Source organism: Asterias rubens, chromosome 3, assembly GCF_902459465.1.
Source record: "Asterias rubens chromosome 3, eAstRub1.3, whole genome shotgun sequence".
Lineage (NCBI taxonomy): Eukaryota > Metazoa > Echinodermata > Asteroidea > Forcipulatida > Asteriidae > Asterias > Asterias rubens.
Genome location: NC_047064.1, coordinates 16,881,793 through 16,903,257, shown reverse-complemented (window position 1 = coordinate 16,903,257; position 21,465 = coordinate 16,881,793). Strand labels below are relative to the sequence as shown.

Here is a 21,465-nt window from a genome sequence, read left to right as displayed (position 1 = left end):
CATATAGCAGAACCAATTAGTCTTCAAACAAATTGTCCCTAAATATTTAAAGACACTGGACAGGTTTGGGGATATTGTCAAATACCAGCATTCTCACTTGGTGTTTCCCAACATGTGTATACGATAAAACAAAACAGGAACTTTGGACTCAATTGTTCATCAAAGTTGTAAGAGAATGAAAGAAAATGATGAAAGAAAACACCCCTTTGTTGCACATGTACATGTATGCTTCCAGAGGCTTAATGAAAGGGTTGTGCTGAATGTTCGAGTGATAAATTACCTCTTTCTCAAAAACTATGTTACTTCAGAGGGAGCCGAACATTTGTCCAGTCGCTCCTCACGAATTCAGAAGCCATTTTGTATGTACTTAATTCAGACTTTGGTTCGGCGTGACTCTGGAGCGCCAATCTGAAACGTTTGCAAGTTATCTTAAATTAATGCCCCATTCGACGAGACATCAAAACGGATTTTTACCAATGATTTTACCTTGACTCCTTAAACAATTAAATAAATGAAATGAGAAACAAAAGGAAGAACAATTGAGCTGCGTGACCCTGGTGTACGGGCGCGTCGGCGGTTGTTGGCGGGGACCTCTTGGTAGTCGACTCTGTAAAGGAGAAAAAAGGGCAAGCCAATAAATCGACACCAGAATCTTTGGACATTTTTAGTAATCGTTCTGCGTGAATTTGGCCCATGGGGAAAAAGTGGGAGTAAGTACAAGGGCTAACTACATAATTATACACATGGAAAAACTTTTACTGACTTTTCTGACTTTAACAATTGAAATAATTCAGGTCTGAAACCTTTTTTTAGGCATCTAGAAGCAAACAAATTTGTGCAATGGTTTTCTATCTTATTTATTATCTTCTTCTAATTATTCTTTTGCAACCTTGAAGGAGATTGAGCACAACTCCACTCTTCCGAAGATTTTGTTGGGAATTTGTGACGTAAAAATAATTTGCATCGCGTTCGCAGGAAGTATTTATTATTAATTTCCATGTAAATATATACAGTGAAATATGAATTTTGGTTTTGTCTGGGCAACTCAACCCTATTCCTATAGAGTGTTAATCATGAGAGTTTTTTTTTTTCGTTTTTTTTCCCCGAAACATAGGGTGTTGGAATATAGAGCAAAAGGTATACCAAAGTAAAACTACCACACAACTTGGAAAATTGTAACTTTTGAAAAGTTGGAAAATGAAGAGAAAAAAAATGTACCTATAGATTTAGAGCAGCCCAAAGAGACATCTTGGTCATGACTGCAGTGGTGTTGGGACCATGTCCCAAGTTCACATTGGTCCAATCTCTCTTCGTCACCTTTACAAGTTATGCCCTCTTGTAGTATTGGTCCTTTGTAGCCGGAACCTCCACTTCCCTATCAACCGGAGCAAAGAAAGGGTATTTTAAACAAGACGTGCACTCCTATACTGTCCACCATACCTTAAAGGCACTGGACACTATTGGTAAATGTCAAAGACAAGTCTTCACACTTGGTGTATCTCAACATATGCACCAAATAACAAACTTGTGAAAATTTGAGTTCAGTTGGTCATCGAAGTTGCGAGATAATGAAAGAAGAAACACCCTTGTCACACGAAGTTGTGTGCTTCCAGATGCTTGATTTCGAGACATCAAGTTCTAAACTTGAGGTCTCGAAATCAAATTCGTGGAAAATTACTTCTTTCTCGAAAACTACGTCACTTCAGAGGGAGCCGTTTCTCACAACGTTTCATACTATCAACCTCTCCCCATTACTCGTTACCAAGTAAGGTTTTATGCTAATAATTTTTTTTAGTAATTACCAATAGTGTCCACTGCCTTTAAAAAATGCTAATTTTCACTCTCTTCTTCAAAGATATGGCGAGCGTGGTCATGCCAGAGCTAGAGTTTACGGGGGAAACCCTTGAGACTGCAGGACATAGTTCACAGTTTTTACTGATGAACTAGAATTTATTTTAACTGATTTGGGCAATATCAACCCAAATCAACTGCCACCATGATAGGGGCCAGTTGTCACCTACTCCTGGGTCTGAAACAGGGTTACCCCCCCCCCCTTCACATTATGTAAGGATGTAGTCATGGGTATCGTCCTATGAGCCTTGCTGGTAGAACAGGGGTGGGTTTCACAAAGAGTTAGGACTAGTCTTGTGGAATCGACCCCTGAATGCAAAACCGTCCAAAGTAGTTATGGGGCAATTATGGTTAAATGTCAAAATGCTAAAGTTCCTGTTTCCACACCATGCAAAGCTTCAAGCATCACTTATCTAATTTATTTGTATTTTTTTTTATTACCACCAAGAAAGTTCTAGTGTTGTGAGCAAATTCGTATTGCTCATTAGTGATGACTAAAGTAAGTTTAAAGCTTTGTTCTGATTATGAACTTACCAATCCGTTCCCATCATACCAGAGATGACTGTAGCCGAGCTCGCGACAAGCGACAATGGAGTTTTCTCGGGTCCAACCGGTGTTACAAATTGTGCCCCATTTGCCATCATAGAATATCTCCAGATATGTTGATCTCCCCGATTGACTGCCACGGTTGACTCCAGGGTATGCAAATCGGATTGGGTGTTTCCCTTCTGAAAATGTGCATAAAAACATTCGGCGATCAGTTTTTGAATGCTCGATATAGCATGGTCACAACCCACACTCCACAATTATTATAGGTAATATCACACATGGCAACAAAACAGGCAACCAGGTCCAAGCAATCTTCAAAAAGGAAGGGTGTTCACATTTCATTTTTCACATAATTTTCCTGAGTAGGCTACACTGGTAAAGATATTTTTATAAAAATAAATAAAATCATGTGTTACCCAATCGCTCGTTTTGTATGCAGTTCCACATGTATCATCTGTGAGTGGTGTCGATCCACTATGGTTTGCTAAGCAACCCATTTTAAAGCATTTTGGGGGGCTGGAATTGGATCCAGGTGGACAGCGCCTATGCTGAAGAGGTAGAAGCTCAAACTCTTATTTCAAGTATGGCATTTAATTGATTCTTATATACCTGGAAGTGCTCCACTGCATATGAACCCAACGGCAGCACCGTTCACTGGTGAGCCATCATCAGCATCCATCTCGTCAAACTCGCATTGCGCCAACGACTCCTCATCTCTCGAACATCTCATATTCTCAATAGCGATCGGCACTGCAATCTCACCGAACCGATCATCAGTTGTCACGTCCATTAGGTATCCGTACCCGAGCTGGCGACAGACTACTGTACCGACACTGAATAGAACCGTTCTGGAGAAATAATCATCTCCCGATTCGATGTAGATTGTGACCCAGCGATCCTTGTAGAAAATCTCCAGGAGTCCTTCATGCTGATTCTTGCCACTGACGAGTCTAACTTGAAAGCCTGCTGGCTCTGAAAGGAAATGCAAACAAGAAAAGCAGTTTTGTTATCAATAATTATTTTCTTCCAAAAAAGACTTCTCTACAACAAGATGCAGAGATCTGCATGGGACGGCCAGTAGTTTTTGGTGTCAGTAAACTTTTGATAGGTCATAGTCCGGCAGTCTTGTGTCTGAAGAATTTATTAAGGGTTGAACAGTGACGAATTTCGAGGAGCGGGATTTGAACCTGCGACCACCGGATTAAGGTGCACGACGAACTGGGCTATCTAGCCCTTATGTTGTTGGTCTCCCTCTTTTTTCAGGGTTTTTGTTCGGGGTGCCATTCAGATGCCTTTGATAAGACGTTTTAATTGAGGCTTCAAGTAAAAAAAAAAACATCACTTGATGAAAGCAAATCACTAATTGAAAGGAAACCATGGGTTTCTCTTCCGGTTTATTTGAACAAATTGCATCACACCACTTCTAAAAACACTGAACAATAGGAGTTGCTCAATTTTAAGACTTTAAAAAGTATTTAAATATAATTATGCTCACCTCCTCTTCTATTGCAAACCACACCAGCTTCGTGGCTAGGAGGACACTGCTCAGTAAACCACATCTCGGCACGACACTCTCCAATAGAACTCTCGTTCCCCTGGCACTCCAGCCCAGTGGCTATGTACTTCAATTGGTGTCCCAGCCGTGATGGATGTTCCCCAAAGTATGAACCGGTGGTCGCCCTGACGGCCGATGGGAAGTCCATCTGCCGACAGATGACGTCCGATTCTGCTTTGTCCCAGCCTTTATCGCAGACCAAGTAGGGATCTGAATCTGGGTACGGCCGGATGAGAAGACCTCCCTCCGTGGCAAAGTGGATGTAGGAGAAGAATTCCACCTCTAGGCTGGATGCTGATGTTTCAAACAGAAAAGCAAAGATAAGTTATCCCTGTTATTTTAATTGAAAAATTCCATAAACAACACCAGTAGACCTGTATTTAAACTGCATAGTTGTCTCATTATATTCTACTTTTAAAACATCTTTCTTATGATATGCATTTTATTAACGGTTTCAAACGATGTTCATAAGTCAACTCGCCCGATCCAAGGCAACGCGTCCCTTTAAATATCAAACCCTGCTCTCGTATATTCACCTTCGTTTGTGCACCAGACCGTGGCAAAGGACCCGCTACATTCATGGCGCATCCAGCCATCGTTTGGACACCTCTCTAAGGACCTCTCAGATCCAACACACCCAACATTACTCAGCCATGCTGGTTCATCACCCCTTCCCTCCTTGTCACCGTCTAAGCCGAGGTAGTTGACCCAATGGTATCCAAGTTGACGGCATGAGACGAGAGCATCGTAGAAGTCCCATCCTTCCGCACAGATCCTACCCCATTGATCCTTGTAGAACACTTCAAGCCGACCGTGTGGGGTTGTGATAGAGGTTGAATTCACAACACGCAGGGAAAATATATCTGTACAAAATAAAAAGTCAGGCCCAATAATCAATTGTTGTTTCATGAAAATCAAACCAACTCAACTTATTCGAGTTGTTTTTATTTCACTCCAAGAAAGTAATGAACTAAAAAAGTTCAAAATAAAATGTTAGGCCCTAATAAATTGTTGTTCCAGGAAAATCAAACTACTCAATTTATTCGAGTTGTTTAAAAAAAAAATGCGACAACCGCACTCTCAAAATTAATTGTGATTGCGATGACCGAAAAATACCCTTCAACCTTGACTGAACTTCAAAGGAGAAAATCCACTGATGTGGACTAACACTAATAATGCCATCCGGCAATAATACACCAACCGTCCTTGGCTGACTCCTTCGTAAAGAAAAGGCTTAGAATGGATTACAGTTTGCTTTTAACGCAACAAATCACGTATAAATAAATGGAGCTTAGAAATCATTTTTTTTCCGTTTTGAAATTTCTTGCAAAAGGTTGTTGTTGTGAAATCACCTGATTTCCAGGTTGAAGTTGATCCTGCAATAGCATTTACTCTAAACTAAAGTCGGTTAGCGCTACAGATTCAGTCTCGTTTTCCTTCAAAGGTGTAGCAGAAGACGTTGTAAGTCCGTGCCTCCATGCCTATTGCCATAGTCATAGTATTTAAAGACACTGGACACTATTGGTAATTGTGAAAGACCATTCTTCTGTCTTGGTGTATCTCAACATATATGTACAAAATAACAAACCTGTGAAAACTTGAGTTCAATTGGTCATCAAAGTTGCGAGATAAAGATGGAAAAAATACACCCTCACACAAAGTTGTGTGCGTTAAGATGGATGATTTCGAGACCTCAAATTTTAAAATCTGAGGTCTCGAAATCAAATTCGTGGAAAATTACTTCTTTCTCGAAAACTATGTCACTTCAGAGGGAGCCGTTTCTCACAATGTTTTATACTATCAAACTCTCCCCATCTCGTCACCAAAGTAAGGTTTTATGCCAATAATTATTGTGAGTAAACCAATAGTGTCCACTGCCTTTAAAAAGTGAAATGTTTCTCAAAATGCACCATACTATCCAAAGCTGCTGTACATCTTCCCACATTGTCACGATCTTCAGTCATTACCAAACGTATACAACCCCTTTATTGGACAAAACAAAATTGTTGTCCTTTCATACCAGGTATATTTTTGAACAAATAACAACGTATGTTAAAAAAAAAATCAAGGAACCCTTGCTGCACTACTATCCTGTCACCGGGATGTGTTATTAAAATAGTATAGGCATACCTTGTGCCTTGCATCTTGTAAGAATTACCAACAAGCTCGATATGAAGACCGTTATCTTGACTGAGGCTTCCATAGTCATCTTGCCATCTGCTGTAAAGTGTACAGCAAAAGTCCGTCACAGTGTTAGATCACCTGTATTCATACAAAATTGTCTTTATCAATCATGAATAATATGACGCAACTTCGATTTTTAGCATGTTTGTAAAAACGAGGAGTTGTCTTAAAATTAAGCATGAATAAATAGTTTCCTCTGTGGGGAAAAAAAAATACGAACCATGTTTTCTTTTCTTTTCGAAACAACAATTTTATAATGCAAAATTTTATGGTTTTGACACTTTGTATAAGTTTTTGGCCATCCCACTGTGGATAAAATCGTTTGTAAATTTACTCATAGAAGTTTCAGCTTCATTAGTCGTCCAAACTATTTTCGTGAAATTGTTTTACTCAATTTTCTAAAAAAAAGGGGTGCCTTCTAGCATTATTATCTTAAAACCGTGTTTAAAGTTAATTAATCTGTTGACATTAGTGCTTTTTGTCGTGCATAGTACCAAAACCCTACAAGCGCAAAAAAAATATACACGTATCGTTACAAAATGTCCAAGCAACTTATGCTGGTTTACAAGGTTAAATGCTTTAATTATCGCGACAGAGCAAAAACACACTGAATACATTAAAAGTTGTGACAAAGATAATGCAGTTATAAGTGTGGCATGGATTTTTTGACATGCAAAATACAGATAAAAGGATACAAAGACATCAAATTGATAGAGCAAAAAAAAAGGAAAACTAAAAACAATAAACACAGATCGATCAGTCGTTATATGTGATACGATGTTGTTTGTTGTTGTTTAGATTGTGACAAACGAATGTTCTGGCTGAAAATAAAGCATCTATCGATACTAAAAATTCATTTCACCCCGAATAATTGTGGTTAATATGGAAAAAGACATCAGTTTTGATACCTTAAAATTTGAATCTGAAAAACGCTATTGTCAGTTTGTGTATTCCAGTTAAAAGGGAGTAAACGCATTTGCCAATAGTTATTTTGTTTAACCTTTATGCTCTCATGGGCACCCCACTGTTGTTTTATTTTGTTGCCTTAAATATTGTTATTGTGTATGTGCTTGTATTTGTGTTTGCCCGAACAATTATTATTATTATTATTAAAGTGGACCGTATTCGCACAGGATGTTCTGCGATATCTCAAAAACTAAAAAAAACCTTCTCAAACGAAACATTCCAAGTCTAAACATGTTGCGCTTTTGTGTTGACGTTGACCAGTAAACTTTATAATAGTTTCAACAATTTGCTCAAAACATTTTTCTTTTAACCCTTCCTGTGCTAACAAATTATTATACGCTGCCAAAGTGCGTCCACATCGACCATCAAATCTTTTTTCGTGCCACACTTTGGTCTCATCCCATGACTTGCTTGCACACAGCAGCTCATGTCTAATTTCAATATTTCCTCATAAACATTACTGTACTTACACTGCTAAAATCCGGTGTTTTCGTCTGCTCTACTGATGTTCTCTCAGACTTTTTACCAGAAAATTGAGTTGTTTGACTACACCAGCCAACCTTACTTGTATGTAGGTCCGTGTTCGACCTTGCTCGCTATCACCGATTGAGTGCGCAACAATGGTGCCCGGCAAAAAGGTGCATTTACTCTCACCCACTAAATGGAAAATTTCTAAAGCTGTCAAACCATTTTTTGATATTATTGTATTCAATAATAATATCTCGTGGGTTATGCATTCATTGCTTTGATTATAGAGCCGTCGATGCGTGCCTAATGACTGGGAAAAGGTGCGCAACTTAAACCGGTAAACAAGGGAAAGGGTGTTTTCACTCAATTCAAAGTTCTCATAATCTTATTTGATCTCTCTAACATTTCTATAATTTGCCCAGATCTGGGCCATATGGGCGATTGGCCCATTATATGGGTCAGTATGACCCCGGAATATGCCAACATGACCACGAAATGGCTCCAGCTGACGCATTATCTGAGTTAAAGTCTGGTTTTTAACCTCAGTCTATAATGGGTCATCAGCCTGACCTAGAAATGGCTCAGACCCCATGCAATAGGACCCGGGATCCACGTAAAAAAAGACCCAGTATGTTTAGTGTGTATATAGGGCCTACTCTGTTGTATATTGCACCATGTAGCATCGAGACTGGACATCTTTGGTAATTGTCAAAGACCAGTCTTCTCACTTGGTGTGTATATCAACATTATGCACAAAATAACAAACCTGTGAAAGTTTGGACTCATTGTTCGTCGAAGTTGCGAGATAATAATAATAAGAAGAAGAAAAAAAAACCTTGTCACACGAACTGGTGTCCTTTGAATTCAGATGCTCGATTTCGAGACCTCAAAATCTTATTCCGAAGTCTCGAAATCAAATTCAAATATTATTAGTGGAAAATAACTTCTTTCTCGAAAACTACGTGTACTTCAGATGGAGCCATTGTTTTACACTATCAGCAACTCTCCCTTGCTCGTTACTATGCAAGTGTTTATGCTACATTTGAGTAATTACCAATTGTGTTCCAGTGCCTTTAAAGGTACTGGGCACTTCTCAGAAATTTTGTTAGCATAAAAACTTACACGACGAGCAATGGAGAGCTGTCGACAGTACCAGTAACACACTGTGCGAAATAGCTGCTTCTGAAGCAACTTATTTTTTTGAAAAAGAGGTAATTTCTTGATCAGAAATAAAATGCTTCAAACCTGAAGTCTTTTAATATTCTGTTAAGGCATCTGAAAACACACAGATGGTGTTTTTATTCTCAATAATTTATTTCCTTGTAACTACGATGATCAAGGCAATATAGTCATTTGTTGGAATAGGGGATAGCAAGTGAGGATACTGGTATCTGACAATTACCAAAGGTGTCCAGTGCCTATAACTTTGATATCAGCTTATTTTGACGGTATTTAAATATAACATAATACTACCAATAAAGCGACATGTCTACCAGAGGTGTTCGGCGGAAGCTCTAACACCTTAAACAAACAAAGCATAGGCAATATTGAAATACCGGTTAACATTACTTTAAAGGAACACGTTGCCTTGGATCGGACGAGTTGGTCTATAAAAAAGCGTTTGTAATCGTTTGTTATTAAATGTGTTTGGTTGGAAAGATGTGTTAAAAGTAGAATACAATGATCCACACAAGTTTGCCTCGAAATTGCGTTGTTTATGGGAGTCAAAAATTTGACTCCCATAAATGGCCGACTGTGTTAGTCGACGAGGTAAAAGGAAAACCGTGCAATTTCGAGGCATGTTTGTGTGGATCATTGTATTCTACTTGTACAGCATCTTTCTACACATATGCATTTTATAACAAACGCTTTTCAAAGACCAACTCGACCGATCCAAGGCAACGTGTTCCTTTAAATAATAAAATACAAAGTTGCATGTCACTGTACCATTGAACTAATGTGAGTTTTTTCCAATATTTATTTTCAGACTATTTTTCAATAGTCTCACGTTGTTCAAATGCATTTCCTGTGTGTATGAGGGGAAAAGATTGACATACATTTAACTGATCAAATTAAAAACAAAAACACATAATCTGGAAACATTTCTTTTTAAAACTTAGGTATAAAAAAATAAAAATTGATTGGGAACGGAACCTTATCAGTGGGATTTTTCCAGGATTGTTTTAAAGGGAAGGTACACGTTTGGTAATTACTCAAAACAAATAAAAATTAACTTAAAAAACTGACTTTGGTAACGATCAATTGAGAGCTGTTGATGGTATTGTGAGAAACGGCTCCCTCCGAAGTAGCATAGATTTTGAGAAAGAGGTAATTTCCCACTAAAATAATAAAAGACTTATAGCTAGAAGTCTTTTATTCCTATCTGAATGCACATAAATTCGTCCAACATGGGGTGTTTCTTCTTTCATAATTTTCTCGAAACTTCGATGTCCAATTGAGCTGCCGAAAATTGAAAAGAAAAATTTTTCCGAAAATATGATTGATTGGTTTTCAAGAGGCTGAGCGATTTTAATATGTTATATTGCCATGAGTATTGCTGAATATTTAGCATTTAGTATTGATTTCTATGGGAGTTTATTAGAGTGTGGTGCACCAAAAACCAGTAATCTATGGGTGCCTTCGTTTAGCTTCCCTGGGTCGACCCCGGTTTGTCCCTGTACGTTCTAATAGTTTGACGTGGCTCACCCGGGTCAGCCCCATTGCCCTGCTTGTGGAGTGGGTCACTTGGGGTGACCTGAGGTGCATGCCGTCACCACGAGAGGGTGAGTGTGATCGTTCGGTTAGTTCTTGCCGGGGGGGGGGGGGTTACCCGAGTGAGCACTGCAGGGTCGACACAGGGAAGCTTATCGAACGCACCCAATGATACGCTGTCAACTTCAATTGCGGATTTGACAGCAGTGACTATTTGGGCATCTATGGGTGCGTTCACTGGGTTTACCCCGCGGTGCTCACTCGGGTGAGCCCCTGACAGGAGCTAATCGAACGATCACACTCGCCCTCTCGTGGTGACGGCATGCACCTCAGGTCACCCCAAGTGACCCACTCCACAAGCAGGGCACTGGGGGCTGACCCGGGTGAGCCCCATCAAAGCTACTGATGTACCGGGGCAGACCGGGGTCGACCCAGGGAAGCTAAACGAACGCACCCTTTATATTTGCGGATAAAGACATGGGCCCAGTCTAAACAGTGTTCATGCGTTTTGCACGTACGTACAACGTTCATTAAGCTCCTGGCCAATAAAAAGCTCTGCTTTGCTGACTCCGCCCAAAGATCCAGGAAGATCTAACACACTTTGACCATTGACGTCTATAGAGTTTAACAATGAGTCCAGTAGCTGATTGTTCAACTAATATAAAAGATGTACCTAAAGGATTTAGGTGTCTTTTCAAACGATACCTGGTCTGTCAAAATTAATGTAATATAAAAGATGTACCTAAAGGATTTAGGTGTCTTTTCAAACGATACCTGGTCTGTCAAAATGTAATATAAAAGATGTACCCAAAGGATTTAGGTGTCTTTTCAAACGATACCTTTTCTGTACATATGAGATATAAAAGATGTACCTAAAGGATAAGAGTCGTAACGACTGGGGATGTGGGTTTGGGATTGGAATACTCCTTTAGTATAAGAGTATAGTGTTAGCATTGTATTCTCGACGGCATTCCTTACGAACCAAGCGGGTGAAAGAAACGAACAATGAAAAACCGGGGCTCGTTGTAGGATTTATAAGGATGTAGACAGTCGTAGAGGGAGGGGCTTGGGATGGAGTCTTCAAAGCAGACCTTTTTATTGGCCAGGAGCTTAATGAGCCTTGTACGTACGTGCAAAACGCATGAACACTAACTAGACTGAGCCCAGTGGTTCCATTGGATACAATGGTTGATATCATGGATAAATGCAGTGACTAAACGCTACCGTAGCTTGGTTTGTTTTGATTAGTCTGAGGTCACCTCGGACGACCAATCAAAACACAGAATTTTATGGAAAGCTGGCATGCTGTGTCCACACGTACACGGCCGGATGAGTGTATTGCATGCACCTTGCATGTTATGTCGGTGTATAATTACTCTCCTGACAAGAGCTTGAGTAGAGTCCCTCATCAAACGCAGAACCACAGTTAGTAACTTTGCTTGGACGAAACAGACGGAGCTTCTAACTTCATCATGTTGCGTGTTTTTCTGCTCTCTTTGGCCCTCTGCCAGGTAGTCTTGGCTTTCCCAGATAACCTCCTGAACAAGGTAAGAGTCAAACAACAGTTTGAGAGCAAGGCAGTGGACACTATTGGTTATTACTCAAAATAATTACTAGCATAAAACCTTTCTTGGTGACGAGTAATGGGGAGAGGTTGATGGTATAAAACATAGTGAGAAACGGCTCCCTCTGAAGTGCCATAGTTTTCGAGAAAGAAGTAATTTTCCACGAATTTGATTTCGAGACCTCAGATTTAGAACTTGAGGTCTCGAAATCAACCATCTACACGCACACAACTTCGTGTGACAAGGGTGTTTTTTTCGTTCATTATTATTTTGCAACTTCGATGACCGATTGAGCTCAAATTTTCACAGATTTGCTATTTTATGCATACGTTGAGATACACCAACTGTGAAGGCTAGTCTTTGACAATTACCAATAGTTTCCACTGCCTTAAGAGCAAGGTACATGTCTGGTAATCACTTTAAAATTTAATGGCGAAAACACTGTTAGAAGCCTATTACAGCAGCTTTCGATATTGTAGGCGTGTTGAGAAACACTTCACTATTATAATAAACGTGGTTAGGTAAAAATATTATACACATAATGAATGTTTATGAGTGCAATGGTGCGAATATGTTCATGAGTTGAAAGATGGAATGTTCTATTCAACGAGGCAGAGCCGAGTTGAATGGAACATTCCAGCTTCCAACGAATGAACATATTCGCACCATTGCACGAATGAAAAACATTCATTATTTGTTTTATATAACATCCAAGTAGAACTTTGTCATTTTGATTGAAAGAAACAACTTTCAAAACAAACAATTTCAACTGTAGAAGCCGAATGCTAGTAATTTTACTATGCCTTCTTGCAGTAACACCTGCTGCGTTACCAAAGACACGCGCACGCAGTGATGTTTTTACTCAGCTTTTTCGTTCCATCCGAAAAGTACCATTGCACGCTGCCAGCGTGCAATGGTACTTTTCGGATGGAACGAAAAAGCACGGCGAGTGACTCGGCGTGCAATGGTACTTTTATTTGCTATCACGTGACGGACAATCCTCCAATCAAAATAAATGGCAAGGATCTGCTTGGGTGTTATATAAAAGTTTCTAATGCCCCAAAATATTTGAATTTGAGAAGTGTGTTACCACGTAACGTTTCTCAGATTGTGTTTTTTTACTTGTATTCTTCCCGCGTGGACATAACCGCTCCGGGTTTACGGCGATATCTCAAAAGGAAAAAAGGATCTTCCACATGTTATTTTTGTTGTACATCTGGGCAATTCCACGGTAACTCGTGGTACACTTCATGGTGTCATTTTATATACTTCAGGCTCCAGTTATCAACCAACATAAATCTCAGTATCAATGTCTTTAGAAGTCTCAGAACTTCCTGTACTGGTAGAATCTTCGGGAAGAACAGCGCCTAGTCATTCAGTCTTCTTCCTTCTCGCACCCTCCCTCCAATCTGCCCTGCCCCACCCCAACACGCCCCCAACGCACACACACACAGGTCTAGCTGCTCTCCTTGTAGTTTTGTACGGTGGCTCATATCCGCCAATTCCTATAGAACTCTTGTTTTATTTTACGGCGATATATCGCCATACTATTGCGTTTTATATAACACCCAAGCAGATCCTTGCCATTTGATTGGAGGATTGTCCGTCACGTGATAGCAAATAAAAGTACCATTGCACGCTGAGTCACTCGCCGTGCTTTTTCGTTCCATCCGAAAAGTACCATTGCACGCTGGCACGCTGCCAGCGTGCAATGGTACTTTTCGGATGGAACGAAAAAGCTGAGTAAAAACATCACTGCGTGCGCGTGTCTTTGGTAACGCAGCAGGTGTTACTGCAAGAAGGCATAGTAAAATTACTAGCATTCGGCTTCTACAGTTGAAATTGTTTGTTTTGAAAGTTGTTTCTTTCAATCAAAATGACAAAGTTCTACTTGGATGTTATATAAAACAAATAATGAATGTTTTTCATTCGTGCAATGGTGCGAATATGTTCATTCGTTGAAAGCTGGAATGTTCCATTAAACTCGGCTCCGCCTCGTTGAATGGAACATTCCATCTTTCAACTCATGAACATATTCGCACCATTGCACTCATAAACATTCATTATGTGTATAATATCGCCGTACTATTGCGTTGTATCGCCGTATTATTGCGTTATATCGCCGTATTTTATTGCGTTTTATATAACACCCGAGCAGATCCTTGCCATTATTTTGATTGGAGGATTGTCCGTCACGTGATAGCAAATAAAAGTGCCATTGCGCAGAGTCACTCACCGTGCTTTTTCGTTCCATCCGAAAAGTACCATTGCACGCTGCCAGCGTGCAATAGTACTTTTCGGATGGGACGAAAAAGCTGAGTAAACACATATCACTGCGTGTGCGTGTCTTTGGTAACGCAGCAGTGTTACTGCAAGGTAGTAAAATTACTTAACATTCGGCTTCTACAATTAAAAATTGTAGGCCTACGTTTTGTTTGTTTTGAAAGTTGTATCTTTTAATCAAAATGACAAAGATCTACTTGGATATTATATAAAACAAATAATGAATGTTTTTCATTCGTGCAATGGTGCGAAATGTTCATTCGTTGAAAGCTGGAATGTTCAATTCAACTCGGCTCCGCCTCGTTGAATAGAACATTCCATCTTTCAAGTCATGAACATAATTATTCGCACCATTGCACTCATAAACATTCATTATGTGTATAATATCGCCGTATTTTATTGCGTTATATAATAAAATAAAACAAGGGTTCTCTAGGAATTGGCGGATATGAGCCACCGTAGTTTTGCCCTTTCGTTTGACCCTCCACCCCCTTCTGTCAAGAACTGCTTTCAGCAGACATAATTGACGTGCCCTTTGTCAAAATGTTCACTTGACGATAACCTGAGCTTCATCGAACGTTTGCCTGTGGATTTGTTTTCGCATCACAACTCTGGAAACTACTCAGTATACAGTGCTTAGACCTCGGTGCAAGGTTAAACAACAATACTCTTTAATACTCGTCTAGACTTTTGTTCGTGATTTAATCCATTTCCCCTCGGTTGCTTCTTTAACACAATTGCCAATGTCAGCATCTTAACTATCCTTTCAGCCTTCGATATTATTATTATTACTCTGCTTTGGTGCAAATCGGGACAATAGCTCCCTTTTCAAAAAAGACCGAAGGCCAGAAACCGAGGCCCCCCTGCCCAGGCTTCCAGGGATGCCATTACAATAGTCTTTTAAAATCCTGCGCTTTGTTTTATTGGAGTTGAGTCCCCATATAAGAACCAAACTTATCAAAAGCAGAACCACAGCTTGTAACTTTGCTTGTCGAAACAGACGGCTTTTATACTTCATAATGTTGCGTGTTTTTCTGCTCTCTGTGGCCCTCTGCCAGGTAGTCTTGGCTTTCCCAGATAACCTCCTGAACAAGGTAAGAGTCAAACAATAGCTGAGTAAAAAAGCAATGTATTTATGTTTGGTACTCACTCTAAAATGAATGACGAAAACAGTTAGAAGTGTGTTACCGCGTATAACGTTTCTCAGATTGTGATTTTCTACTTGGGATTATTCTTCCTGCGTGTAAATAACTGCTCCGACTTTACGGCGATATCTCAAAAGCTGGAACACCTTTTAAAAAGCGATTCCACAGTATTTTTTTTTTTTTTTTTTTTTTTTTTTTTAAATCCACACTTATAAAACAACGAAATCTTTCTAAAAACCAAGGCTGGTATAACTTGCCTTCAAAAACATCTAAATGTCCAAGCATCTGAACTCAAACGATTTGTTCCGATTTTTTAAGTGAACTATTTTTCCCTTTCAAAATCTTGTTCCCTCGAAGTATTGTTTCGCACCTTTGAAATATCATTTCGCTCCCTTCGAAGGTTCAATCCCTGGGATACGAAACGTTGTCAGGGAAAGCGTAAATATTTCCTTTCGAACGAAATTGTTTTTAAAACATTGAAAATAAAAAAACATTTTTGCACACAATGTTCTGCTTTCGGATGCCTGAAAAAGGGGTTCAAGCCTTTAAGGCAATGGACACTATTGGCAAATACTCAAACTACTTATTAGCATAAAAATCTTACTTGGTAACGAGTTATGAAGAGCTGATGATAGTGTAATATATTGTGAGAAACGGCTCCCTCTGAAGTAACGTAGTTTTCGAGAAAGAAGTAATTTTCCACGAGTTTGATTTTGAGACCTCAGAATTAGATTTTGAGGTCTCGAAATCAAGCATCTGACAGCACACGACTTCGTGCGACGGGGTAGTTTTTTAACATTTTTTATCTTGCAACTTTGACGACCACTTGAGGTCAAATTTACAATATTACCAATAGTGTCCAGCGTCTCAGATTCAAATATTTAAGCATGAGTTTACCTTTTTTTTTTTTAACTACAAAACATCAGAGAGAGTTGTTTCTCACAATGTTGTATAATTATTACAACGCACCTGGTAGTGCAGCTGGCAAACATCACCTCGGACCAATCAAAAAAGCTTACTTTCGGTTGAGGTGATCACCCTCTGGCGTAAGTCACGTTTTTATTTTAAAAAATAATTGTGTGAAACTTGGCCCTACTGCCCATATGGGTGCGTTCGATTAGCTTCCCTGGGTCGGCCCCGATGTGGCGTATTTAATTTTTTTCCAGGACGAACGTGGGCACATAATTACCTTACGTTCGTCCTGGAAAAAATAAAATACGCCACATCGGGGTCGACCCAGGGAACCTAATCGAACGCACCCTATGAAGGCGAGTCCTTTCGGCAGCAGACATGGGTGCGTTCGATTAGCTTCCCCGGGTCGATCCGGTGTGTTGCGCTTTCTAATTTCCAGGACCAACGTGTGCAGATAATTACCCACGTTCTTCCTGGAAAAAAATCCCGCCTCACACCGGGGTCGACCCAGGGAAGCTAAACGAACGCACCCTTTATATATTATTATATTAGTAATAACCAAACGTGTCCGTCGTTTTGTTGGACAGTTTTGGCTCATATCACTTTAATTTATTCACCACATTACCAAGAATGCTAATTTTTCTTTAGGAAGAATTGGAGCGAGATATTGAAAGTCTTGAACAACTTCTAGGAGAGAAGGAGGAACGGAACAGGGAAGCAGAATACCTCAATGGTGACAAGAGGGAGGTCAAGATGGAGGAGGGTGAAGTGATGAAACGTGCTTCGAGTGAGTTCTCATTTTAATTCATTTCAGTTAAATTCAATTCAATTAAATTGTTAATGTCACACATAATATATAGTACATATACATAGACAGTGAAATTCACTTCGGTTTGCACGTCTAGAAATGCTAAAATAAAATAAAAAATACAGAAAACCTTTAAACCACAAAGGCATACAATTACAAATGTACATGGTTTACTACCCTAATTGGTTTGACTTCCCAACTGGTAGGATTTTGGAGTTGAGGCGAGGCGGAGGAGGTTGAGGGATAAATAATAAATTGACGTCAGTATTCATCAAAATGTTGTTACTACTCATGCATATTAATTTGCAAATAGTTACGACTTGTGCTCCTACTAATGAATATTGGGCAAAACGTTGTGCAAAACGTTGTGACATTCAATAGAAAGTACCAACCAAAATATTGTGGTTGTGTGTGGGTGGGTGTACATTACATAGAAAAAAAGCCAAGTTATATAGGTGCCAGTAGCATTTTAAATTGTTGGTGCGTTCGATTAGCTTCTCTGTGTCAACCCCGGTCTGACCCGGTACGTTCGAATAGCTTCGACGTCATTCCAGGGGCTCACCCGGGTGAGCCCCAAGTGCCTTGCTTTTGGAATTGGTCACTTGGGGGTGACCTGGTGTGCATGCCGTCAACGAGAAGTGAGTGATCGTTCGATTTGCTCCTGTCGGGGGCTCACCCGAGTGAGCACCGCGGGGTCGACACAGGGAAGCTATAATCGAACACACCTATTGCATGAAGAGAAGTTTCTCCAGAAGACGATCAGAGCTTTCTGATCGAATTACTGAGGCGTGAACCACGGGTTCCTTTCAAAACCAACACGACTCAAAGAGATTTTTACATGGTGTTGAAACCTCTTTATTTAGTATTCTATGCACTGCACACACACACAAAATTATAACATATCGATATAATAGTATTTAATTCATCAACTCTTTTGACATGAAACTTCCATCTAAGAATCCACTTCGTTATCTTAAAATGCATTTTTCTTCTTCTGGTACACAGCAATTTCCATCATTGGCCGGCCTACCTCTCAGAGTTCCGACTATTCAGCACCCTTGTACACGTCTGAACTCGCAGCGGACGGGGACAGGAACACGATACAATACCCGTTCAATGCCTGCACCAGCACACGTAAGATTGTAAAATACATTTAAAAGCAACCAAAAGATATAGAAGGCAAACCTATTTTGCTTTGGTGAACCCTATACATTAGTCCTCTCACTTGGTGTATCTCAACATTATGCCCAAAATAACAAACCTGTGAAAATTTGAACTCGATTGGTCGTCGAAGACTAATAATGGAAGAAAAACAACCTTGTCACATGAAGGTGTGTGCTTTAAGATGCTTGATTCTTTGGAGACCTGACGCGTGAGGTCTCGAAATCAATTCCAGATATTTTACTGAGAATTTACTTCGTTCGCAAAAACTATACGTGACTTCAGAGGGAGCTGTTTCTCACAATGTTGTATACCATCAACAGCCCTCCATTACTCGTTACTAAGTAAGTGTTTATGCTTACAATTATTTTAAGTATTTACAAATTTGTGTGTCCATTGCCTTTAAGTCCAAACTTAGTGTGTAACTTCAGAAGTTTAAACATTTAAGAAACATCAATAACTTTCCTCTCAAAGGTATATAACTTCAAGATATGTTGTGAATAAATAGAAAGCGATTGTTAGTAAAATTTCTGATACAAATAATGGGCTAGTGTTGGGTCCGATAGGAGCCGTTGTGACCGCTACATTTCGAATTCATGTAGTATCATCTTCTCTTGAAGACGAGCACAGTTTGCCAAGACCAAACAACGTCTAATTACGAAGCCAATGCTCCTCCCATTTTAGTCCTATTCTAACTTTGACTACCCTCTGTTTTGTGAATCTAGAGGAGAAACTGAACCCATGGTGGCAGGTTGCCCTTGATGGTGAACATTGCATCACCAAAGTTACTCTTTTGAACCGAGGAGACTGCTGCAGTAAGTGCATTCATTACTTCTTTTTAAGGATAATAGTGTGTTGAAGTGTCTTCTCATTAACTTGGTTCGATGTACTGCGTTTGGTTGTAAATCGCTTTTTATACGCCTTCTTATGGGTTGCTTTAACCATGGAGGTATAACTTCACTGGCTCGCATTCTGTAGTGGCCTTTCCAGCTGACGTCTTGGGCCAAGACCAACAGTGTGCTGGCTGACACAACTACAAAACAATACCTGGTTTGTCTGAAGCATAAATAAGTTATCGTTTATGGTTTTGTGTTTGTGTGTTGCTTGCCTAACTACTTGCTTGCTTGCTCGTTGCTTATTTGCTTGCTGCCTGTTGCTTGCTTGCTTGCTTGCTTGCTCTTGTGTGCTTGGTTGCATGGTCGCTCGCTCCCCCTCCTAGCTCCCCCGCTTGCTTGCTTGCTGTCTGGCTCGCTCGTTTGCTTGGTTGCATGGTCGCTCGCTCACCCTCCTAGCTCCCCCGCTTGCTTGCTTGCTGTCTGGCTCGCTCGTTTGCTTTGTTGCATGGTCGCTCGCTCCCCCTCCGAGCTACCCCACTTGCTTGCGTGCTTGCTTGCTCTTGTGTACTTGGTTCCATGATCGCTCTCTCCCCCTCCTAGCTCCCCCGCTTGCTTGCTTTACTGTTTGGCACGCTCGTTTGCTTGTGTGTTTCAATTGTTTTGTTTTATTATTTATTTTTATGTTTTAATTGTCTCATCCTAATAATGTCCACAGGTGAACGTTTGGAGGGTGCTGTTGTCCGTGCAGGCTGCAATAAGCATGTAATGGACAACCCAGTTTGCGGTTTGCCAGTTACCTCCGGCCAAGCAAAGCCTCGTGGCGGCCTCATCGATAAAACGTGCGACCGCCCGTTGACGGCGAGATACATCAGCGTCGACATTCCCGCTGTACGGATTCTGCAACTTTGTGAAGTCCTGGTGGAGGGAACCGTTGGCCCTTGCTAGAAATTATAATCCTTACTGACTTACTGACTTACTGACTACGACTTTGATTTTGACTTTTAAAAGCAACTTTTAGCTAAATTTGTAAACAATAACATGGACAATGTGTTTTTGACCTAACTCCGACTTGTCGAACTTTTTTTCGTTTAAAGGCTTAGCATTATTTTTCTTAATGCAATTTTATTCATAACCGGAATTGAGCAACAACAACAAAAATAAATGTGGAAAGCCCAAAAATCAAGACTACGGAAATTTGACGTTTTTAACATTAAGAGTGTCTACATGATTGAGTCTTTTTTCAATTTCATTTGTTGTTGCTGTTGGTTCTGGGGGTTGAGGTGCTTTTGTCTAACTTATGTCGCTGATGTCCTTTAAATACAATATTTCTTGTTTAAAGCTACCACCACACACATTAAGATTAAAAAGTTATTGCTAATTACTTACAATTTTTTTTTCAAATGAACCCTTCTGTCGCTGATAGGGCCTATACACGTTATTACTATGTACATGTATGTGTATTATTGTAATGTGTTCAGGGAAAGCGTACATAATGGTGGTCCGTAATACCCCTAGATAATTCTCTCTCTAAAAAAATGTGGGGAAAAATGCAAAGTATAAGAATTGGTTTTGTTATTTCAAATGTTGTTTACGTCCTCATAAAAACAGCAACAAACGAACAGCCAGTTGTTTGTCACAGTTTTTCTTTTTTTGTTGTGTAAAAGAGCGTAAAGCAACGATTTGTAAAGCCATTTTCACGTAGAGAGCTAGTTGTCTAAACCCATCAAAGATGTAGAGTACTGAAGCAACATGAAGGGGTGTCACGATATAACATATAGTTTTGATAATAAACAAATAATCTTAAAGCAAGGTTGGTTCTGTGACTTCACTCTGTTGATGAAAGTGTTGATTATTATTTACGAATCTTTACTTAACCGTAGACCCGTAACGAATCTGCACTCAACTGTCAATACAACTCGTTAAAGAATCATACACTCAACTGTTACAGTTGAGTGTACAAACTAAAGTGATAGTTCAAAATAGAAAATTAGTGTGTCCCCCCCCCAAAAAAAAAAAAAAGGGTCTAAAAAAACTAAATTTTCTCTCGGCCTTATAGACGATGTGACCTCTGACGTCACACGAAAACCATAACATGATTCGCGCGCATACCGCCGGGCAAAACCTTTGTGTTTTGGCAGCCAGCTAGATCGAAAGTGTACGCAATCTTACTATGACTACGCAACTCATATGTGCCCGGCCAAACATGACGTAATAGTGTTTTGTCAAAAGAGGGCGGTTTGAATGCAAACATAGGTCACATCGTCTATAAACATGAATGAAACATTATTTTCGGAAAACTATTTATTTTGGATTTTTATTTGTCAGGTTAGCCTTCTGGAATGGTAGTTTTATCCTAGAAAAAAACACACATAAACAAGATTAATGATTTTTTTTTCCCACACCAATTAGCTGCTAGTTTTCGTGAAGCACTTCTCTACTTCCATAGCTAATAATTATGACCAAATTAGGC

The 21,465-nt window shown here is 39.8% G+C and overlaps 2 protein-coding genes across 3 annotated transcripts; one reads left to right on the top strand and one right to left on the bottom strand.

The window, feature by feature from the left end:
* Nucleotides 1-179: 179 nt before the first annotated feature.
* LOC117288240 (scavenger receptor cysteine-rich domain superfamily protein-like) lies at nucleotides 180-7,743 on the bottom strand. The gene is made up of 8 exons (XM_033769018.1): nucleotides 7,576-7,743; nucleotides 6,086-6,217; nucleotides 4,492-4,818; nucleotides 3,896-4,249; nucleotides 3,010-3,372; nucleotides 2,386-2,579; nucleotides 1,219-1,375; nucleotides 180-607 (listed from the first exon to the last, which is right to left on the bottom strand). The coding sequence occupies exons 2-8, from the start codon at nucleotides 6,162-6,164 to the stop codon at nucleotides 504-506; spliced, it is 1,578 nt and encodes a 525-aa protein (XP_033624909.1). The 5' UTR covers nucleotides 6,165-6,217; nucleotides 7,576-7,743; the 3' UTR covers nucleotides 180-503.
* A 3,865-nt stretch (nucleotides 7,744-11,608) lies between these two features.
* On the top strand, nucleotides 11,609-20,818 carry LOC117288522 (fucolectin-1-like). 2 transcript variants are annotated; one of them, XM_033769413.1, is made up of 5 exons: nucleotides 11,609-11,832; nucleotides 16,839-16,977; nucleotides 18,004-18,132; nucleotides 18,885-18,974; nucleotides 19,711-20,818. In XM_033769413.1, exons 1-5 carry the CDS (start codon nucleotides 11,758-11,760, stop codon nucleotides 19,938-19,940), a joined length of 663 nt encoding a protein of 220 aa, XP_033625304.1. In that variant the 5' UTR covers nucleotides 11,609-11,757; the 3' UTR covers nucleotides 19,941-20,818. The 2 variants fall into 2 exon arrangements, with proteins under 2 accessions (XP_033625304.1, XP_033625303.1); XM_033769412.1 differs by lacking the exon at nucleotides 11,609-11,832 and adding an exon at nucleotides 15,118-15,227.
* The last annotated feature ends 647 nt before the right edge of the window (nucleotides 20,819-21,465 follow it).